At 31.5% G+C, this 22,500-nt stretch overlaps 1 protein-coding gene across 1 annotated transcript in view; it reads left to right on the top strand.

Annotated features, from left to right (window-relative positions):
• The window catches only part of LOC122810253 (c-Maf inducing protein), a gene marked incomplete in the record, with an annotated part of 1,337,359 nt that overhangs the window by 645,956 nt on the left and 668,903 nt on the right, over positions 1–22,500 (top strand). The window contains 1 exon segment of the mRNA XM_044081790.1: positions 4,104–4,166. Within this exon segment, the coding sequence (XP_043937725.1) occupies positions 4,104–4,166 (63 nt within the window).

Below are 22,500 nucleotides of genomic sequence, written 5' to 3' on the forward strand. Positions count from 1 at the left end.
GTTTTGAGATAATTAAGTAACTCTGGAGGTCGTGGGATTCAAACTGATATCAGCAGGATATGCCTCATTTGCAACTCATTGTAATGGTCTACTCAGGTATGCTTGCCTACCTGTTTATCCTTATTCACCTTGCAGTTGTAATGTGTGACATTGTAGTCCTTGTATTTCACTGGAATAAGGAAACTGAGTACTCAATCGCATCCCTTACTCCTTGCCATATCTGTGCTAAAACTGCTTCTGATACTAATATTTTTTGTTTGCATTTTGAGGCACGTGTATGAGTTGAGGGGGTGAAGCGTGGTGAATACTTTCAAGTAGTGGGAGTGGGGCATTCTTTGCACCTCTAAACAACAGAAAACTAATCTTACCCATTTGCTGTGGTCATTTGAAAGCCACCTTGTTTTGTTACTGTCAGAAAGGAAAGAGATTTAAAATGGGACAGCATTTGTTTTGATAAATTCTGACAGCTGTCTGCAAAATAGGTGTCCCAGCAAATTAGTTTAATCATAGTCATGATGCAGGTTGCTTTGGCAAATGTGAATGGTGCTTGAATTGTCACATTCTTATCATTGCCCACTAATTGTCAGTAGTAGTAGTATATTATCAGGTGTATGTAGCAAAGATATGTAAATATCTGGGAAAGGGTGGAGTGATGAGGCTATGCCTGCTTGCTTATGTTTGGGGGGATGGGGGAGTGTTGGAGGTCTGAGGTGCTGTTTGGAATGCAGGCTGTTTACTCTAGGTTCTGTGGAGACCAGAGCTCAGAGTGGCAGCACACCCTTGAAAACTGATCCAGTACCCAGGGACCTGGGAGCCTGTGTACATAATGAGCTGTCCTGCAATTACTACTTATCCGCTATTGCAAGAAAGTGCTTTTTCATTTCACAGGTATGTTAATAAGCTTATGGTGTCCAGGTGCAGGGATGCAAGCAGTCCACTCTCATCAGGCCGATCATTGAGTATAATTCCCCCTTAAGTATGTAGCTGTCCAAACATTTGACATGACTTGAACACCCCCAATGTTTCCTTATTTATATCCTTATTTATAAAATTGTGGGCCTAAGTCATAAAAGCTTTGCAGACTGTCTCAAGGGTTTGTCCCTCTTCTGTGTGTCATACAGAATACTGATGGGTGATCTCTACCTCACATATAAAGGCTCAAAAGACCCTATCCTTTCAAACCTACTGCACATTCACAGGTCCAATGGGATATAAACATTTTTTCAAGAGATCTTGATCACTTTTCCAACATAAATAGAACATGGTAGAGGGACAAGTATGTATTACAGAGACTATTACTACTTTGGAATTGTCTTCCTCTCCACTTAAAGCTAAGTACTTCTCCTCTTACACTATTCAAACATAATTTCAGTGAATGTATGGAAACCCACAAATTCATCTCTGGTTTTACAGATTTGTCCCCACTTGTATAGGGTCAAAATGTAAATATTCTGTTTGTGTCGGGGTTATTTGTGCTTAAAATATATGGACTAAAAACTTCAAGGGAATGTATGGCTAGACTTTTAAAGATCCACATGGATTAGTAGCCTGGTAAATACTTATGAACCTATAAGACACACAAGGACAGAATTTAAGGCAGTCTTTCCAGTTGTCTGCATTTGCCTTGAAGGTGGCAAGGGTGTTGCTCTGCTTGACATGTTGTAGTATGTTGAGATACGAGTCTGGCATGCCAGTGCATCCTGTTTATCTGTTTAGTTTCTTTAACCAGGTATTTTGAAAACCATAGTTGTACAAAGGCATAAGGTCAAGGAGGGTTACTTGTGACTCAAAAACTAGATATGCGTCTCCACAAAGGAGTCTTTAACAAACTATGTACAAAATAGAGGGCTGACAGTCTGGGTCCATCTGTCTGAGTGCTTGAGCAGAGACGCTACTAAGGCCATGAGTCATTGCATGGTATGTGAAGTGTAACACGGCCTGTAAATAGAGGTTAGGATATTAAGTACTGTAACCAAACATATTCCTCCATAAGAAGATATAGTGGCTGTCTAGTCTTTTGCCTCACACCAAACCAGATTTACCAGCTGTATGGTGTGGTGGCATCAGAGAGTGGGTTATTCAGTTAACACTGCTCAAAAGGATGGTTAGAGACAGTAGAGAGCTCATGAGGGATATTTGAGAAGCACATCATGACAGCAGGTTAGCATGTTGAAATGTTACTTTCTGAGAGGGCTAGCTTCTCATGTAACCTCTAGTACTACTATAGGAATGTGATAAACTGAGATGCTGCCAGCTCAGCTAGCTGGATTTTTGTAAATTATATGTTACTTGAAAATATTAATATTATTTATATAGAAATGTGACACTGCTAGCCCATATAGATAGAATTTTGTAAATAATTCTATGTGATTTGTGAATAGTAATATGATTTGTATGCTTGCCTTAAAAATGCAAGAAAACTATGTTCTGTACTGAGCTTTATTATTGTAATAACAGTGCACCCTGCTGGAAAAGAGCGTACATGTGTATAAACTGTATGTCAATGGAAATGTATGGTTTCATAGTAGAAATTGGGATATACAGAGTTAACTTGCAAAACTGTTAAGAAAATAAGTTGATAACTAAAGAGTTTTACAATGTGTTATAAAGTTGGTTTATCTCAGCTAAGAGACAGGATGTCTAGGCTAGGGGCTTCTTTCTCTTGTCTGGAAACAGAGGTAATTACAGGTTTCCAAACTTTGTTTAATGACTTTCAGTTTCAGGCAAGCTTCCAAGAGAGAATTGTCAGTTTCTGAGAGATACGTGTTTTAAACAGAGATATGTTAAAAATGTAAGTTCCTGCTAGTCTGGGAAACTTAGGCAGAGATGCCAAGAATTATGTAATCTGAGATGATTATGTGCATTATTAACTTAAGAACTAACCATCTCAGAGAGAAAGTCAGATCATTTTTGTATTTGTCTCTGGATCTGTAAACATTCATTCAACACTTCTCATCTGTATTTGCCTGGTTCTGTAAGTAAGTTATTTAGAACATAATTTCTCTTAGAGATAGGAATATAGCAAGATTAGTGTAGATGTTTTCTATATTCATGTGAGACTGTTCTACTGTGTTATTTTAAAGTATTCCCTGTGACTGTGAACGCTATTGTCACTGTGTTGAGTTAATGAGTATTGTCTTGTGCTTTTATTATTTATTATTAAAAATTTTAAACATTTTAATTGTGGCTGGTTTTGTGTAGAGATGTATAAGCTCTTAGCATACTTGCATGTATTTGGTGATACTGTACAAGCCACTCCTAAATAGCCAACTTCAAGTCTTAGTCATACTTACCATTTGGATAATAGTAACATTGCACAGCAGAATTGGACACCTTTTGGTAATGGCCCTTATAGTAACTGATAAGGGTGGTTGGTGACAGGTGGTACTACCATATAGTCTGAGCAGAAGGGGGCATAGCTGGAGAACCTGTGCCAGCCTTCCCCAGGAGTGTCTGTGTGTTTGTATATAAACCAAATCTGAAAATGTGAGTGTCAGCTATTTAGGCAGGGACACAAAGCACTGGTTGGACAGAGAGGGTGCTGGAGGTTTTGGCTTGACTACTCAGCTGAGATCTTAACCCTATAGCTGTGCCAGTGAGGAGTCTTATTGGGGATCTGGAGAGAGAGGGAGAAACCAGCCCCAGACTGACTGTGATCTCTGTGTGCTCTTAAGGGAAATTGTACTTTACTGTGTATGTACTGTTCATCCTCCCAATGTACACATCCCTGACTGGTGTCAATGGTGAGGATTGAGGCTCCTTGATTACTGGACCAGTGCACGGGTGTCACAGAAGTGTTGGGGGGTCTTAGTCCTCTTCCAAACTACAACAAAAGCAGCATTACTAGATGCTACAAAAGTATTATAATGATGCCAAACACCTAATAAAATAAGCTATCATCTGATGATGTTCATTTTTAGACTGGAGTGAAAGGAATCTGAAATATGTAGTAGTTATCCAAGTTATTGATAATGAATGACTGTGTGTGTGTTCATGAATAAAAAGTGCATGAGGTTAAAGTCACATAGCGAGTTATTTAACAATGAAAGCTTAAAGGAAACAGTATCAGTTGTAATTTTCATTATTGTTATTTTACATTCTAGGCAATCGCACCATTGCTGGAAAACAATCACCCTCCTCCTGATCTCTGTGAATTCTTTTGCAAGGTAGTACTTTGTATTTTGTCAGTCTAGTTTGCATTGATATTTTTTTATTGCAGTGCGTTATCGTGAGGATGATGTGCTCACAATTGTACAACACACTATTAAAATGTACTGTTCAGACATGAGAAGTTTCCTTATGAACTTGATTTGCTTAGCAGGTGCAAAGAAAAAAATGTATGTTCAGAAACGGAACACAAATAATAAAAGAAACAAGAAATAAGATGCCATAAAATGAGCAGCATAAACTAGATGAAGAGAGTGGTAGAGGAATTAGTAAGGTGTTGAGGCATAAGGGAAGCTTTTTAGATTGAGGGAGATTTGGAGTCTGCAGGAGAATGGGAGAGCTTAATGGGAATCCATAGGAGCTAGAAAGGGTACCAGATAGGTTGGCCATGGAGCAGGGTGGGACTGAAGTGGAAGAAGAAGAAGCAACAAACTACTACACATGAAGGGATGAAAGAAGATAGAGCAAAAGTGCAAACAAGAGGACATGGACATCAGAGGAATGGAGGCCCCTGCTGTTGCACTAAAGAGAAATGGTGGAAAGTGCAGCTACAAAAGTGAGAACAAGGAGTAGGAATTCAGGGTGTAAGGACAAGTTCAAACAGCAGGGACATGTAATGTGGGACAGGTAAAGCCTGTGGTGGCTATATAGAATCTAGCAATACAAGGAAACCAGAAGGGAAGTGTACAAGGAGGGACACTTAGTCACACGGGCGGGGTAGAGGATAGAAAAGTTAAACTATTAGATAGGACTTATAGAAAGAGTACAGCATGGAGAAGAAAAATTAGATGCAGCCCGGGCGGGATGGATAACCAACACAGATACAGAGGTTTGCTGAAAGTGTCTGAGGTGAATGAGAAAGACTTGCAGGTAAGTGTGGTAATGACATGTGACAGCAGAGGAATGAGGTCTAGTGTGGGGACAAACAAGAGAGGGGTTGGCCACTGTAAACCATACCACCGAGTGGGCTAATAGTTTTGACAGTAGAGGGAAAGGAGTAACCACTCTACACCAAAAGCAGTGTTTGTGCCTAAACTTTCTAAGATATGGGAGGACATGAACAAGTGGAAAGGACAAACACCTCTTGTAGTGCACATTTGTACACATTTATCGATGACCTATCAGAAGAGAGAGAGAGATGAATTGGTGCAAGCAGGGCTAATGAAGTGGCAGAGAGATACCAGAAAAGAAGTTTGGAGGGTAGCATTCTTGTAAGCTTTATCTGTAGTGACAGACAGCACTGAGGAAAGAGAGGATTAAGGCAGTGGTTCCCAAACTTTTTTGATTCTTGGCTCCCTTGCTGTGCGCAGAAAGTGCATATTTCATTTATTTATCTATTTTGACATTTATTTAACGAGGCTGCCTGACTGGACTGGGAGACCTGGGGAGAAAAGCTCAAAAGTACAATCAAAAGAAAATTACCAAAAAAGTGTACATTTTGCTTAACAGCATAACACTGATCTACTATGGTTGAGAGGTAAGCAAACCTAAAGGCAACCTTATTAACTTTACATTTATAAGAGCAATATTTAAAATCTGTCCCTATTATTTGGCTCTGTCCAGCATACCTCTCAACTGTATAGATATTTGCAGAATGTCCGTATTTTTGCCTCATGTTTTTGGTCTTTTTCTCATAAAATTGTTGTTTTTTGGCAAATCACTGGCAGATCATTGACGTTGAAGTCAGAAAATAATGACAGACAGTTGAGTTTCATACTTACCCTTCAGAAAATTCGTGCTAATGCAAAACCTGCATTTCTATCCACTTTCTAAGTTTGTGAGAGCAGTGCTTAAGTGTCTTTGTACCCCCACTATTTTTGGCTTTGTCCAGATTTTTTGATCTAAGAGGGTGAGAGGTATGTGTCCAGTGGTATGGTCCAGACTTACACAGACCTCATTGCTGCTGCTGCCAGAGACCACTCTCACTCTTTACTCTCTCCCCCGTGACGCGCATACACACACACACAGAGCCACTTCTTCATTCATTCCTGCATTCACTCACACATCGCTCTCACTCTCCCGATCTCTCTCCACACACTCTTTTGCTTTCTTTCACGCATTCACTCACACATGCAGACAGACACACACACACACACTCATACAGGCATTCACTTACCTGATGGCCCAGTTCCAAGTGCTCCACGGCCTGGTACTCTTCCATGGCCCGGTGGTTGGGAACCGCTGCTATAGTTGATGCCATAGTTGATGCCAGTTCTGCTAAAAGCTACAGTGTAGGTAAAGACTTAGTTTGCTGTGAACTAATAAGCTTAGCTGCAAAATAAACCGCAAACTGTTCAAGGTTTATTTTGTAGTTAAGCTTATTAGTTCACAGCTCCCCTGTGAGGAAGCCGCTGCTTCCCAGGGTGCCGTGGCACACACTTTGGGAACCCCTGGATTAAGGGATGTAATGACTGGTTATAGCTGTTAGTAGTGAAGATCTTGGGATTGATAGGTGGATGGAGAGAGAGACTTGCAGAGAGAGTAGCTGTTTACCATGCACAAGCTGATCTTAATTGTGGTAGCTTGATAGCAGAATGAGACATTACATCTACTTACTCTGCTTTCTTAACAAATTTAACATTTTATATTTGTTCTACTCTTACTTTTTCTGTTAAACATTTTCCACTTGTACAATGTCATCTTCAGTACCTTTGTGGATTCTCTCTCCAACACCCGTTTTGATAGACCTTTCCTTGAGTCCACAACTCTTTGTGAAAAAATTAATTTTTGAGATGCTAATAATAGTTGGTCCTTACAGTCTGTTGCCTGCATCCCTCCCTCCCCCTTTGTCATTGTTTTTCAAGATGATGCCTTCACAAGTTCCTGACATAATGTTATGTACCAGTGTTATATCCCTTTGTCTCTTCTGGTTTCTGGTGATAAAAGATCTAATTGCTGTAGTCTATAGTCATATGCTTTCCTCTCTGTTCCACACACATTTACAATTCCTTTCCCTGCTTCCAACAGTCAGATGTCCCGTTTTGTATGACCTGCAGAACTGCACACAATAGTGTATGGATTGTCCAAGGCCATGTAGATTGGAAGCATTACCTCTTTGCTTCTGAGCTCTAGACATCTGAGGATAAACCCCAGCATTCTGTTTACTACTGTCACTGCAGATTCACTCTGCTCCTCGTGGTTCATTCAGGTGCAATCCTGTGCTGTGCATCATTTTTCTACTCTCTTGCCTTCATAACCAACTCCCAGCTGGTACTTCACATCAAGACTGTTGTACCTACATGCAGTACTTTGTATTTCCCTGAATTAAACCTCAGTTGCCATCTTTCTGCTACTTGGTCAGCTTTTCCAAATCCTTTCTTAGCATCATCTTACCATCCTCTATTGCTACGCTTGTCTTTGTATTGTCTTATCATTCCCCTTGGGCGTGAAAGACTGATGCACTGAAGAGTACTTGACCTAGGACTAACCCTTGGAAAACTCCACTAGTCTTCTTCCATGTGCTTTGTATCTTTTCATAGGTTCATAGGTTCATACTAGGCTATCTGCCCAAGGGCATTTATAAGCCTAGCCCATAGTTATGTGGCTTTCGCCACCCCTTTAGTTTGAATAAAAACTATGCCTATCATTTTTCTGTGCCTCTGTCAAGCAGTGACACTGAAGTAATCCCTGGGGTATATCTGTGATCTCCCATCCATTGGTCAAGATTCCTCTTGAACAAGGCCAGCGAGGTGCTCTGCCTCACATGTACCGGGATTTTGTTCCACAGCATAGGGAGTCTCTGGGTGATGAATCTGTCCCTCCAGCACGTTCTATTTATAACCGTGTCAAGGTTTAAGTCTCCGCCCTTGTGGTTCTGAGGGATCTAGATTTTTGAGGTGAAGCATATTCATCAAATCTGGGTTTGACATGGCCTTATATGTCAGGCACAGGTCACCTCTGAGCAAGCGGTATGAGACTGAATAGAGCTGGAGTTCTTTCAGTCGGGCAGCATAAGACATATTTTTGAGACCCTTTATCCTTTTGGTGAGGAACTTTTGGGGCCTTTCAAGCTGTAGCAGGTGTCTGGTCAGATACATTCCGAACGGGGCATTGTACTCAATCATAGGTCTAATGAGTGATGAGTACAGGGGGACGATGACCTCCCTTGATCTAGATGTGAATCCCTTCATGATCAGGTGGGCGATATAGAAGGTTTTCCTAACTACTTTAGCAACATGAGTGTCAAACGAAAGGCTACTGTCAACTTGGGTCCCCAGATCCCTGATGACTTTTTCTGTGCTCAGTAGATTGCCACCTATATGGTAGCTAGGGGTAACCTTGTTTTTCCCGAAGGGTATGACTATGCATTTTTTGGCGTTTTACAGTTGCAGTAGCTGTTACTGTTTGGTTGTCTGCCACACAAGTGCTGATGTCCACCTCAGATTGTAGAGGCCAGTGTCCTTTCCTTTCTTTCCACGTCAAGTAGATGTTTAGACCCTTTGGATATCAGGATTCACTCTGTATAAGGTTGAATTATACACGTGCCATTTTAGATCATTCTTGCCACATTTCCTGAAATATAGATCATTTCTTGAGTGTTTCTATAATCTGTTGTTTTGTCCTACTCTAGAACATAGGCAGATAAATATTCCTTTGGAATTCTTATTTTTGTTTTGGTCAAGTAATTCTGTAGAGTTAGAAGGGCTGAATGCTCAGTAAGATACTTAAGGCATGTCCTCCCCTAAAAAACAAGGCAGGTACTCATGCAGTAGGTAAATTCCACTCAGAGATCACTATAGTTTGCTCATTTTATGTTTAGACATGGTGGAGGGAGGGTGGATGGCAGTACTGTGAGTCGTACAGTCTTTCGGTGGTTGAAGCTAAAGGAAATAGATGAAAAGTCAAATGTTAGGTTTTACCATTACAATGATTATTCCTTGAAGCTATTCTGTTATGTTAAGTAAGCAGTAATGCCCAATAGATTGAGCATTGCAGGGAAATAAGGCCATTCGGTGATAACAGCTGTCAGTGAACTAGGGGCAGATCTTATCAGAATACAGGACAAATCCATTATCAGAATCCAGGACAAATGCATAAACCAGGGACAATTAGGGGAAACATTTTAAATGTTGTTGTTATTAACTTGAAACATTTGCTCGAATACGAGAATGTGGATTAATATATGTTTTTTGAAGTAAAAGAGTTCTGCAACTCAAATCATTGCCATTATTTATTAAGTGTAATTCATCAGCTTTTTTTCTGAAAGTCAGTTTTAGAAGGATTAAGATGGATAGAGCTAAAATTAATTAAAAATCCAGAATGTCTGAGAAAGTCAGGGGCAGTTAAGAGGTATGCCAGCTATGTTGTAAGCTGATGTTCTTCGTGTTTCACTATTGCAGTCATTACATATGGGTTATCTGCTTGCAGGTAGCCCTCAGTCGGCCTGATTAACAAAGTCTTAGGTCCTGCGTCGGTTGCTGTCCCTCCTTCCATGACGTCAGGGATATAAAACATGCAGCCGACGCCATTACATCAGTCTTTCCTGCTGTGCGGTGCACGAAGCAGAAGCAGTTCGCAAGTACCAGTCGGCCGACTCCTGAAATTTTCATCTTAGAGTTTCAGAACCGAAGTCTTCAACTAAAGCTAAGTACCCCGTTGGGGAAATTTTTTCTTGCTCCTTACCGATGTCAGAAAAAGTTAATAATTGCATTACTTTTGGAAAGCAAATACCTCATAAAGATTTTCATTCGTACTGTATTCCTTGCCTAGGCACTGACCACGACGTACCTTGCTGTCAGTTTTGTGCTTTCTTTAATCAGCGCACTATCCGTTGTCTGTATATTTTCACCTCTAAATAATTCGGTTCTCATTTTAATTGTCCAGAAATGTCGGTTAGCCATCCGATTACCGGGATTTCAAAAAAAAGCAAGGATAAAGACAGACACAGGCCGCTGAGGTCCAAAACTGCCAACGACGCTTCTCCTAAGCCAGTCGCCAGTTCGCCGGTACACGGTGAGGCGCTTTCACAGCCCTTGATACCCGCTACTTCTGATTCGCAGGCCTGTACTGAGACCCATTCAGAGTCCGGTATGCCGCAAGATGCTTCAACTATGGAACCCGCGGATGTTTCTACCTTGGATGGGTCCTGAGCCGCTGTGCAGGCACCGGCTTATGAGGGTGTATTCAGGCCTATGGACTTGCATATTAAACAGATGTCTCCTTCTTCTCTTAGACCTAAATCTTGAACCATGCCTAAAAAACCGACGCCTAGGCCACATGCTCAGGCCTCTATGCCTAAAAAACAAAGGATAAGAATGGCTGAAGATCTAATTACTCTAATCAGGGGTAGCCAACCCCCCCCCCTTTCTAAGAGGCCTAGGACTGAAGTTGTTGCTGAATCTTCTGACCCGGATTCTGTTTTTTCTGATTCTTCTGATGATCTGGATTTGCCCTTATCTACTTATGAGGATTCTGATGCAGAGGTCTCTATTCCCTCTGCCTCCCCTCCAAAGGATTTTTCTTTTGGTGAAACCTTACATACTCTAAGGGAGCATTTTCGCTAGGAAAGCCAGGATTTTTCTGACTCAAAAAAGAGGCTCAGGGATTTCTTACTCCTGCCTCAACATAGGCCTTTAGCTATTCCTCCTGTGCTAGACATTGTTGATGATGCCTTTTCGGAATCTAGTTTGGCCCCCAGATTCCTTGCCTCCTGCTCCCAGAAAACCTGACATATACTACAGTGTCCCTGAGTCACACAAGTTCCTTTTTAAAAATCCTATTGCAGATCCAGAGACTATTTCTCAGGGGCCCAAGGGCATTAAGGCTTCTACTGCTAAAAATCCTACCCCTTCTGATAGAGACTCCAGGGGGCTGGATAGATGAGGTAAGAAGGCTTACACTTCTGCAACCTTGCCATTAGGGCTTTAAACTGTCAGTTTCATATGTTAAAGTATCAGCAGCATGTTATTGGATTGCTTAAACAGAAAATTATGTTGATTCCTGATTGTGTGGAAAATAAAGAATTACAGGATTTAATGCATTCTGCTGAACAGGTTGGAAGACATACTTTGCAATGTGGTTTTGATTCATTACAGGCCTCTTGCAGGGCTGCTGTTACTGGGTCTGTGCTCAGAAGGCATGCTTGGCTTAAGGAGCAATCTTTACCTGATCATGTTAAAGCTAAATTGTTGGATGCTCCCTTAAATCAGGACCACCAGTTTGGCAACAAGGCTGAGGAATTTCTTAAAAATATGGAAGATAAAGCTAAATCTATGCAAACTGTTAAAAGATTTTTTACAAGTTCAGCCTCCTAGACTTAGTAGGCACTGACCCTCTAAAAATTTTTCCTTTCCAGCCCCTTCCAGGTCTTCTCAAGCCAAACCCAGACACAGCAGAAACCCCAAGTTTCAGTCCAAGGGGCCATGCAGGACTAAGCAGTGGGGGGGGGGGGCTCCACTTCCAAATCTGGGAGTAATAAGATTCCCCCCTATGGTAAACTGTCTCAATGACTTCCTTTTAAAATTTCCAAGTACTTATCAACTGACTGCCCCTTTGGGGGGGAAAGACTGCCCTTCATGCAAAGAACTGGGTGCTCATTACCTAGGACAAATGGGTTTTATATATAATGCCCTAGGGATACAGATTTCACTTCCACACGTTGCCAACTCCAAATGGGTGGCCGGACCTACCCCCAAATCAGTGGGCAGAGGCCCAAAATCAAGTATTTCCTTTTCTTAAGCATGGGGGCTATTCAGTTGGTACCAGAAGAGGAAAGGGGACAAGGTTTCTGCTCGAGACTTTTCCTGGTACCCAGAAAAGACAATTCATGGCGTCCTGTCCTGGACCTGTCTACTCTAAACACCTTTTTGGAGATTCCAAAATTCAAGATGCTGACTCTTCGCCAGTTGCTTCCTATGCTAGGCAAAACGCCTGGTTGGCAACACCAGATTTGAAAGAAGCATACTTGCACATCCCAATCAGGGGAATCTTGCAGAAGATACCTTCGCTTCAAAGCAGGCTACACACACTATCAGTTCTCTGCACTGCCCTTTGGCTTATCTACTGTGCCCAGGGTATTCACAAGGTGCCTAGTTCCAGTTATTGCATTTTGCAGACAGAAATATTCAAATATCCCCATATCTGGACGATTGTCTAATTCAGGCAGAAAGCCAGGACATACTTCTGAATCATCTGGCTTTTGTACAAAGAGTTCTAATCTGTCTGGGGTACACCATAAACAAAAAGAAATCTCACCTGTTACCCTGTCAACAAATTATATTCCTGGGAGCAAGCTTGAATACAACTTCCCAGATGGCTTACCTCACGCCAGAAAAACAAATTCATTTGACAACCTACTTCAAACAAGTGGCCACAAAAACCCTGCTATCTGCAAGACAAATACTGCAAGCCTTGGGGTTCATGGCCTCCTGAATTCTTCTAATTCCGTATGCAAGGCTGCATATGAGGAAACTACAGTGGTATCTAAAAAGCCTATGGTGTCAACATTCTCAGGGTCTAGAAGCAATGATTCCTATCATACCTTGCCTACGCCTAGAGTTCCTTTGGTGGACAGAGGCCTGCCACCAAAACAAGGGACTACCTTTCACACTACCCCCTGCCGCCCAAACCCTAACAACAGATGCATCAGACTATGCATGGGGGTCTCACCTGGCAGGGAAGTGCATTCAGGGCAAATGGAACCCAAATCAAATGCACCTGCATATCAATCAAATAGAAATGTTAGCTGTACAGAATGCTGACAGCCTTCAAGGACCACATTCTTCCAGGACAACTAATGGCAAAGATGGACAACACCACTGTTATGTGGTACATAAACAAGCAGGGGGGGGTACACATTCTTACCCCCTCTGCAGGCTAGCCATGGCATTGTGGAACACAGCCTTGAGCTACCAAGTGCACCTTCAAGTTCAATTCCTGCCAGGGAAATTAAATACACTGGTAGACGGACTAAGCAGAAACCTCATGGATCCACATGAGTGGAAACTGGAACCAAGGATTTTCAACATGTTCACAAGCAAATGGGGGAGCCCAGATATAGACCTATTTGCCTCTCCCCAGAACTACCAGTTGGACAAATTTTGCACAAGGACTCCCCACAAACAAGCCTGGAAAGTGGATGCTCTGTCCTTCAGCTGGAAAAACTTATCAGTCTATGCCTTCTTCCCTCTGCCTCTGCTGTCCAAAGTACTACTAAAAATCAAACAGGACAAACCAAGGATGATTTTGATTGCTCCAGACTGGCCACGTTAACACTGGTGTACCCCCTCTTGTGCAGTGCGTCACGGCTATCCCCATGGCACCTGCCTCAGACTCCTTCCCTGTTGTCCCAGCAGACGAACTAGATTCTGCACCCTCAGCTTCTAACACTGAACCTTGCAGCATGGCTAATTAGCTAATCTCTCCTTTACCATCCCTCAGTAAACCTGTGATGGATATAATTTTAGAGGCAAGGAGGCCTAGTACTAGAAAATCTTATGCTGAAAAATGGAACAGATTCTGTGCCTGGAACCAGTCTCAAGGGATGAGCACAGCAGCGCCCAATTTACCTCAGATTTTACAATACTTAGCTGAGATGCTTCACAAGGGTCTGCCTTTTTCCTCCATTAAAATCCACGCCTCAGCCATTTCAGCTCATTATAACACAGAACCTCCCCTCTTCTCACATCCACTGCTCAAACAGTTCCTCAGAGGGGCCAAAAATTTGAGACCACCCAGGGGAGCTCCAACCCCAGCCTGGGACCTTAACTTTGTTTTGGAGAAACTCACTTTACCTCCTTTTGAGCCAGCTGCTGTGGCAGACTTAAAATTTCTTTCTTGAAAAACAGCTTTCCTTTTAGCAATCACTTTATATAGAAGGGTATCTGAATTACAGACCCTTATGGCAGTGGAGCCTTTCATCATCTTTCATGCGGACAGGGTATCCCTCAGAACTAATCCATCCTTCATGCCCAAGGTGGTATCCAGTGTGGCTCTTAATCAGTCCATTCATTTGTCATCCTTCTTTCCCAATCCACAGAACAAAGGGCAACGGATACTGCACTCCTTAGATGTGCACAGACAACTTAGATTCTACTTGGACAGGACTAAACCTCAAAGGAAATCTGAACAATTGCTGGTGGCATTTACTGCAGGGGCAGAGGGGAAAGCTATTTCAAAGCAAACCATTTCTAAATGGATAGGCCATTGCATTCATTTCTGCTATAAGCACCATGGAAAACCTATCCCCCAGGGGATCAGACCTCACTCCACCAGGGCTGCATCTACCTATACAGCCTTTCTGAGGCGTACCTACCAGGGACATCCTAGAAACTGCTACCTGGAGTTCTGTGCATACCTTCACCAAGCATTATCATTTGCCAATTTTCTCTAAATTCAGAGCTGGCTTTGCCACTGCAGTCTTGCAGGGCCTTATAGCTGGACCTAATGCTATTTAAATTCCTCCTTCCAACCATAGCTTTGGGAATCTACCCAAATGTAATGACTGCAACAGTGAAACATGAAGAACATAGTACAGTTGTGTACACTTACCATAAATGGAGATGTTCAAGTGTATTCACTGTTGCATCCTGGTTACCCTCCCTCCAGCCCCCTAACTTCTTTTGGTTATACCTCTACTTTCCTTTACTATGCTTAAAAGCTTTTTGGTGTATTTGCTTTTTTATTGGAGGTATATCATTGTAAATTATATTTAATTGCTTCCCATTACGGGGGCACCTGACATCTGGAGCAAGAAAAGCTGATGTAATGGCGTCGGCTGCATGTTTTATACCCCTGACAACCTGACGTCATGGAAGAAGGGACAGCAACTGACGCAGGACCCAAGACTTTGTTAATCAGGCCATCTGAGGGCTACCTGCAAGCAGATAACCCAAATGTAATGACTGCAACAGTGAATAAACTCGAACATCTACATTTATGGTAAGTGTACCCAACTGTACTTTATGCCACAGATGGAAGGTCTTCACTTCTGTGGACGGTCTTTTTTTCCCTCATAACACAAACCTTGGAGGGTATTACTGTGATTGAAAATGAGCTATCTGTTGTATTGCTTTGTGTTTCTGTTAATATAACATATATATATATATATATATATATATATCTATTTGTATGTATGTATATATATATATATATATATATATATATCTATTTGTATATATATATATATATATATATATATATATATATATATATATGTACGTGTATACATATAAATATATATATATATATATATATATATATATATATATATATATAGATCAAGGACTATTGATTGCAAGATCAAAAGCCCAAACCCATTACCACCGAACACACTTTAACGTAAGTGCTTTCATCGAAAAAGACCTTTTGTTAAAGTATGTTAAAAACAAAAAAAAAATCTACTTGAATGCAGGTGGGCAAGCCCCCCCACCCCCTTACTTTAATATTCTCACTCTGAGGTCGCACTACAATGGGGAAAATGGAATTTTCCCTTACTGCACCGTAGTATGACTGGAACAACAAGTATACTTATGCGAAAGTGCTGCTTTGGTGAAAGCATCTACGCCAAGAAGTATGCTCACCAAATTGGGATTCGTGAAAGATGCAGTTGAGCATCTGTATCGATCCTATATATATATATATATATATATATATATATATATATTTTATAGCTGTTAGCGTATTTAATTTAAAATTTATTCTCAGTAATTTCTTTACATTGAATTTCCTTTTTAAATTTGCATTAAACATGAAAATTACCAATATTGCAGACCTTCGTGGGATAAAAAAGAAAAGGGCACAAACTTTTATGTGGGGGTTTTTTATAATTTTAAAAAATAAAAAATTTTTTTTATTAAAAAATATTAATTGTAATAAATTTATTATATTTTTTTAAATAATATTATGTTAAAAATTTTTTATAATATATTTTAATATTTTTTTTTTTCATTTTTAAAAAATTGTGGATTTTTATTAAATTTACATTTTTTTGTTTTTGGGGTTTAATTTTTTTGTGTTTATATATATTTTTTGTTACAATATTGTATTTTTATTTTGGGGAAATAGCCTTTTTATTTTTTTATTTGTGTTACATATTAAAAAAATTTTTTTTTTATAATATATTTATATATATAGTGATAATATATATATATATATTTGTGGTTTATATAAAAATATGTGTGTTTATATATATATATATATATATATTTAAAAAAATATAAGGGGAAAAAAAAATTTTATTTTAAAAATATATAAAAATTGGAAAATGGGGTAATATATTATAAAAAATTTTTTATTTTAAATTTTATATAAAAATGGGATATATTTATATATGTAATGTTTAAAATTTTATATATTTTAGGGGTTTGTTTTAGTTGTTTTTGTAAAAAAATATTTAATAAATATAATAATGCTTTTTTTATAAAAATAAAAATATTTTTTATTTTTATCATTTAAAATTAAAAAAAAAATAAAAAATATATTAAAATTTAATTTTTGTTGTTAAAAAAATATATATTAAAAAATTACATATTTTTTAATTATATTAATATATAAAAAAATAATTGTTAAAAATAAAAATATTTTAAAAATAATATTAATAACAAAATATATAAAAAATTTTATATATATATGAAAAGTTTTTATTTAAAAAAATAAAAATATATATAAAAATATTAAAAATAAAATAGCAAAAGTTAAAAATGTTTTATATATAAAATATTTAAATATATATTGTATTTTTTGTTTTTATATTTTTGTTTATATTAATTTTTTATTAAGCTTTTAATTTTGTATAAAATAAAATTATTAAATTTTTTTATGTAAAAAATATTTATATATAAATATGTATATTGTATATATATATATTTTTTAAAAAAAAAGTTTATGATATTTATATATTTTTTAATTATATATATAATATATATATTTATATAATAACATGTAATTTTAAAATATTTTTTATTATAATAGATATATTTAAGGGATTTATTTAATTTTTATTTAATATTGTTTTTAAACATTATTTTATTTTTTTTTATCATTTTTTTTTTTTATTTTTTTTTTTTTGTTTTTGCTTTTTTTATTTCCCTTTTTTTTGTTTATTGTAAAAAAATAAATAATTTTTATATTATATGTTGTATATAAAATTTTTAAAATTTATAAAATATATATTATATATATATATAAAATATTTATGTTTATATAAAATAAAATTTAATATTTTGTATGTATTTTTTTTTTATATATTTTTTTATATTATTTTTATAATAATATTTATATTGTTGTTTTATATATATATATATATATATATTTATGTGTTTTATTTTATTTTATATATATATAAAATTATATATATATATATTTTATATAAAATTTAATGTATATATTAAAATTAATATATTTTTTTGTTTATAAAATATTAAAATTTATTTTTAATAATATTTGTTTTTTTTTTTTTTTTTGTAAAATATATTAATTATAATATATTTTTAATAATATATTTTTGTATATTTTTATATAAAATATTATTAAAATATATTTTTTATTATTAATAAAATATATTATATTATTATATATATATTTTTATATATATATATATAAATATATGTATGTTTTATATATATATATATATATGTATATTAAATAATTTTAAAATATTTTTGTATGTGATTAAAAATAAAATTTTTTTAATATATTTTATATTAATATATTTCCCTAAATTTTTATGTAATTTATATATGTTAAAATTTTTTAATAAAACTGTTGTATTTATTTTTATATTTAAAATTTTTTAAAATATATATTAATATTTTTATATATATATATATATATTTTATATGTATAAAATATTTTTATATGTTTTTTATATATTAAAATATATATATAAAATATATATATATATAAAATATTTTATATGTATATATATATTATATTATGTTTATATATTTTTATTATATGTTGTGTTTTATTTTATATATTTTTTTATATATATATGTTGTAAAAAATAAAATATATAATATATATATGTATTATATATATATATATTTTATGTTGTATATATGTATATATATATTTTTTATATATGTTGTAAAATATATTATATATATATATATATTATATATTAGGGATATATATATATATATATAAATATATAAATGTATGTAAAAAAATATAAATATATATAAAAAATATATGTAATTTTATATTATATATATATATATATATTGTATGTTTTATATTTTATATATATTTTAATATATATATGTTTTGTTTTATATATTATATATTATGTGTATATATATATTTTGTATATATTATATATTATATATATATATATATATTAAAATATATATATATATATATTATTATAATATATATATATATGTATTTTATATATATTTTTATATATTATGTTTTATTATATATATATTATATATAAAACAGAGGAAAAAACAAAAAATAATAAAAACATGAAATAAAAAGTAATTAAAATAAGTTTAAGGAAACAAAAAAAAATTTTATTTATTTAAAATAGCATGGGGAGTAAATATAAAGGGAAGTAATGTTTTATAAATAATAAAATATTTAAATAAAATGGATGTATTTTATTTAATATTCCTTTTATAATAAAAAGGAGGGGTTTATTATTAAATATGATGATTAAGGGATTATTATAAATATGAAATAATGTAAGATGATATTTAATAATTTGGTTAAATTTGGGGTTATTAAAATAATTTTTTATAATGTTTTAAAATTTATATTATTATTTATATTAATTTAATTGTTTTTAGGAAGGTAAATTTAAATAATAGAAAAAAATAAGGGGGTTTAAATTTTATTTAATATAAAATATGTTGTTTAAAAATTTAAATTTGAACAAATAAAATTTTAATTATATATGTTGGAAAATAAAAAAAAAGGATGTATATTATAAAAAATAAGGGTTTTAATATATAAATATAATTAAATAAAATTTAATTTGTAAAGTTAACCCCCCTTAAATGGAATATTTTAAAAATTAATAAATGTATTAAAAATTATAGGGGACTTAATATAATATAATGGGGCATTTTTGAAAATTTTTAAAAAAATTTTTATAAATAAATGCCCTGGAAAATAGTAATAAAAAAAAAATATTATATGAAATATAAAATTTAACAGATATATCATGGGGAATAATATAAAATTTAAAATTTTATTATAATTAAAAAAAAGAAAAGTGAAAAATTTAAAATTTAATTTAAAATATGTTGGGTTTTTAATAATTAAAATTATAAAGCTAATATTAAAATTTTAAATAAATGCATGGATAAATAAAAAATAAATTTTAAAAGGAATATTTGGCCCCGATAAAAATTAAAAAAAAATATAAAGATAAAAAATTTAAAGGGAAACATTTATATTTTAATAAAAAATAAGATTATAAAATATCCAAGGAAAATTTTGAGGAAAAATCAAAATTAAAAATATAAGGTTTTTTATTTTTTAAAATAAAAATAATATGTGAAAATTTTTAAAATATTAAAATTATAATAAAATTAAATATTAAGGTTAGTGAAATTTTAAAAATATTATTAAGGGGGTTTTAAAAATTGATAAATGTATGGAAAAAAAATATAATTGTTGTTTTATAATAATAAATTAAAAATTAGGAATGTTTAATTTATATAATTAAGGATGGGTTTATTATAATGTAAATAAATTAATTATTAAATTATTAAAATGGAAGGGGGATAAAAATATAAATAAAAATAGGAATTTTAATTTATAAATTTGGTTTGTAAAAATTTTTAAATTGGTTATTTGGGTAAAATTATAAAAATATAATATATGGGAAATTGAAAATACCCCCTATATATAAAAACCCTATTTTAAAGTAAAAAATAAATTTAAAATTAATAAAATAATTGTAAAGTAATGTTAAATTTAATATTTATTTTTTATTTTTTTGGGAAAAAAAAATTTTGGTAAATTTGGTATAAAAAATAAATTAAAAATTAAATAAAAAATAATTAAATGGTAATTAAAAAAGTATATATTTGGGAAAAAAATGTAAAATATAAAATAAAAAAATAATTAATTAATATTTTTTTAATATTTGTAAAAATTAAAATTTTTATAATATATAAAAAATTTTAAAAAATTATGTTATATATATTTTAATATGTTATAAATGGTTAAAGTATTAAATTATTAAAATTTAAAAAAAATTAAAAATGTTTTTGTATGGTATTTTTATTATATTTAATATTTAAAATAAATTAAAAATTTATGTATGTTATAAATTAATTAAAAAAAAAATTAAGGTTTTAAAAATTTTAAAGTTATAAATTTTTAAAAAATTTTAAAGTAAATTTTTTAAAATTTAAAAATAAAAATATAAAAATTATTATGTTAAAAAAAGTAAAATTTTTTAAAAAAATAAAAAATTTTTTATAAAAGTTAAAAGTAAAAAATAATAAATATAATTTGTTTTGTTTTTTGTTAAAATTTTAAAATAAAATTTTAAAAATGTATTTTGTTTATATTTATATAAAATTTTAAAAATATGTATTATATATATTTTTATTTTATATATTTTTATATTGTTGTAAAATTTTTTATATTTTTATATATTATTATATATATATATATATATATATTGTATGTATATTATTTCAACATTTATATTTGGTTTTATATATATATATATATTTTATATAAAAATTTATTATATATATAAATATATAAAATATATATATATATATATTATTATATATATATATATATATATATTTTATTTATTATGTATATATATATATATATTTTGTATTATATATTTTATATATGTGTATTATATATATTTTAAAATATATATAAAAATTTTTATATATATTTTGTATGTATATATTATATATTGTATGTATTTTATTATTATATGGTATTATATATATTATATATATATATATTTTATATATATATATATATATATATATATGTATATATATATATATATATTATTATATTATATATATATATATATGTTATATATATATATATATATGATTATATATATATATATATATATATGTAATAATTTGTTATATATATGTTTTATTTGAATACATATATATATATATTTTTATATATATTATATATGTATATTTTTTTATATATATATATTTTATTATTTTATATATATATATATATAATGTATGTTGTATATATATATTTTTATATATTGTTGTTTTTTTTAAATTTTTATTTTTTTAAAAATGTTTGTTTGTTTTTATTTGTGTTTAATTATATTTTATAATATGTAATTTTAAAAATAAAATATAAAATTTTTATGTATTAAAATTAAAAAATATGTATTGTAATTTTTAAAAAAATTAAAAATTTTTATATATATATATATTTTTTATATATTTTTATTAAAGTATGTAAAATATAATTTTTATATATTTTTGTATGTATATATTGTATATATATATAAAATTAATATATTTTAATGTTTTTGTATGTTAAAAATATATATATATATTATGTAAAAATTTTATTTTTATGTGTTATATATAATATATATATGTATATATATATATATAATAATATATATATTTTAATATATATGTAATTTTTTTATAAAAAAATAAAAATTTTATAAAATTATGGGGTTATGTATTTTTTAAATATTTTATATTTTTTTTTTTTTATTTTATATAAATATGTGTATTTTTTATATATATATTTTGTTGTTTTATATATTTTTATATTTATTATATATTTTGTATTTTATATATTTATATAAAATTTGTTTTTTATATATATATATATATTAAAATTTTTGTTGTTATAAATAATATATATATATATATAATTTTTTATAATAATATTTTGTAATTTTATATATATGTAAATTTTAAAAATAATTATATTATGTATATATATATGTATGTATTTTTATATATATATATATATATATATTTATAAGTTTATATATATATATGTTATATTTTTATTATGTATATATATATTATATATATATTTATATTATATATAAAAATATATGTGTTTTTATTGTATATATATATATATATTTTATATTTTATAAAAAATATGTATATATGTATTCATGTATTAAAATTTTAAAATTAAAATGTAATTTTATTATATATATATATTATATATGTAAATATATATATTTTTATATATATATATATATATTGTTTTTGTTTTTTTTAAATATATATTTTTTATGTAAAAATAATATTTTTTGGGAATTTTGTATTTTATATTTTTATTTATATATTATGTTTTTTGTTTTTATATATGTATATTTTGTATTTTATAAAATAAATAAAATATATATATTTTTAATGTTTTATATAATTTTTATATTTTATTTTATATTAT

Source organism: Protopterus annectens, chromosome 8.part1 (assembly GCF_019279795.1).
Source record: "Protopterus annectens isolate FY-2018-M chromosome 8.part1, PAN1.0, whole genome shotgun sequence".
In the NCBI taxonomy this organism is placed as follows: domain Eukaryota; kingdom Metazoa; phylum Chordata; order Ceratodontiformes; family Protopteridae; genus Protopterus; species Protopterus annectens.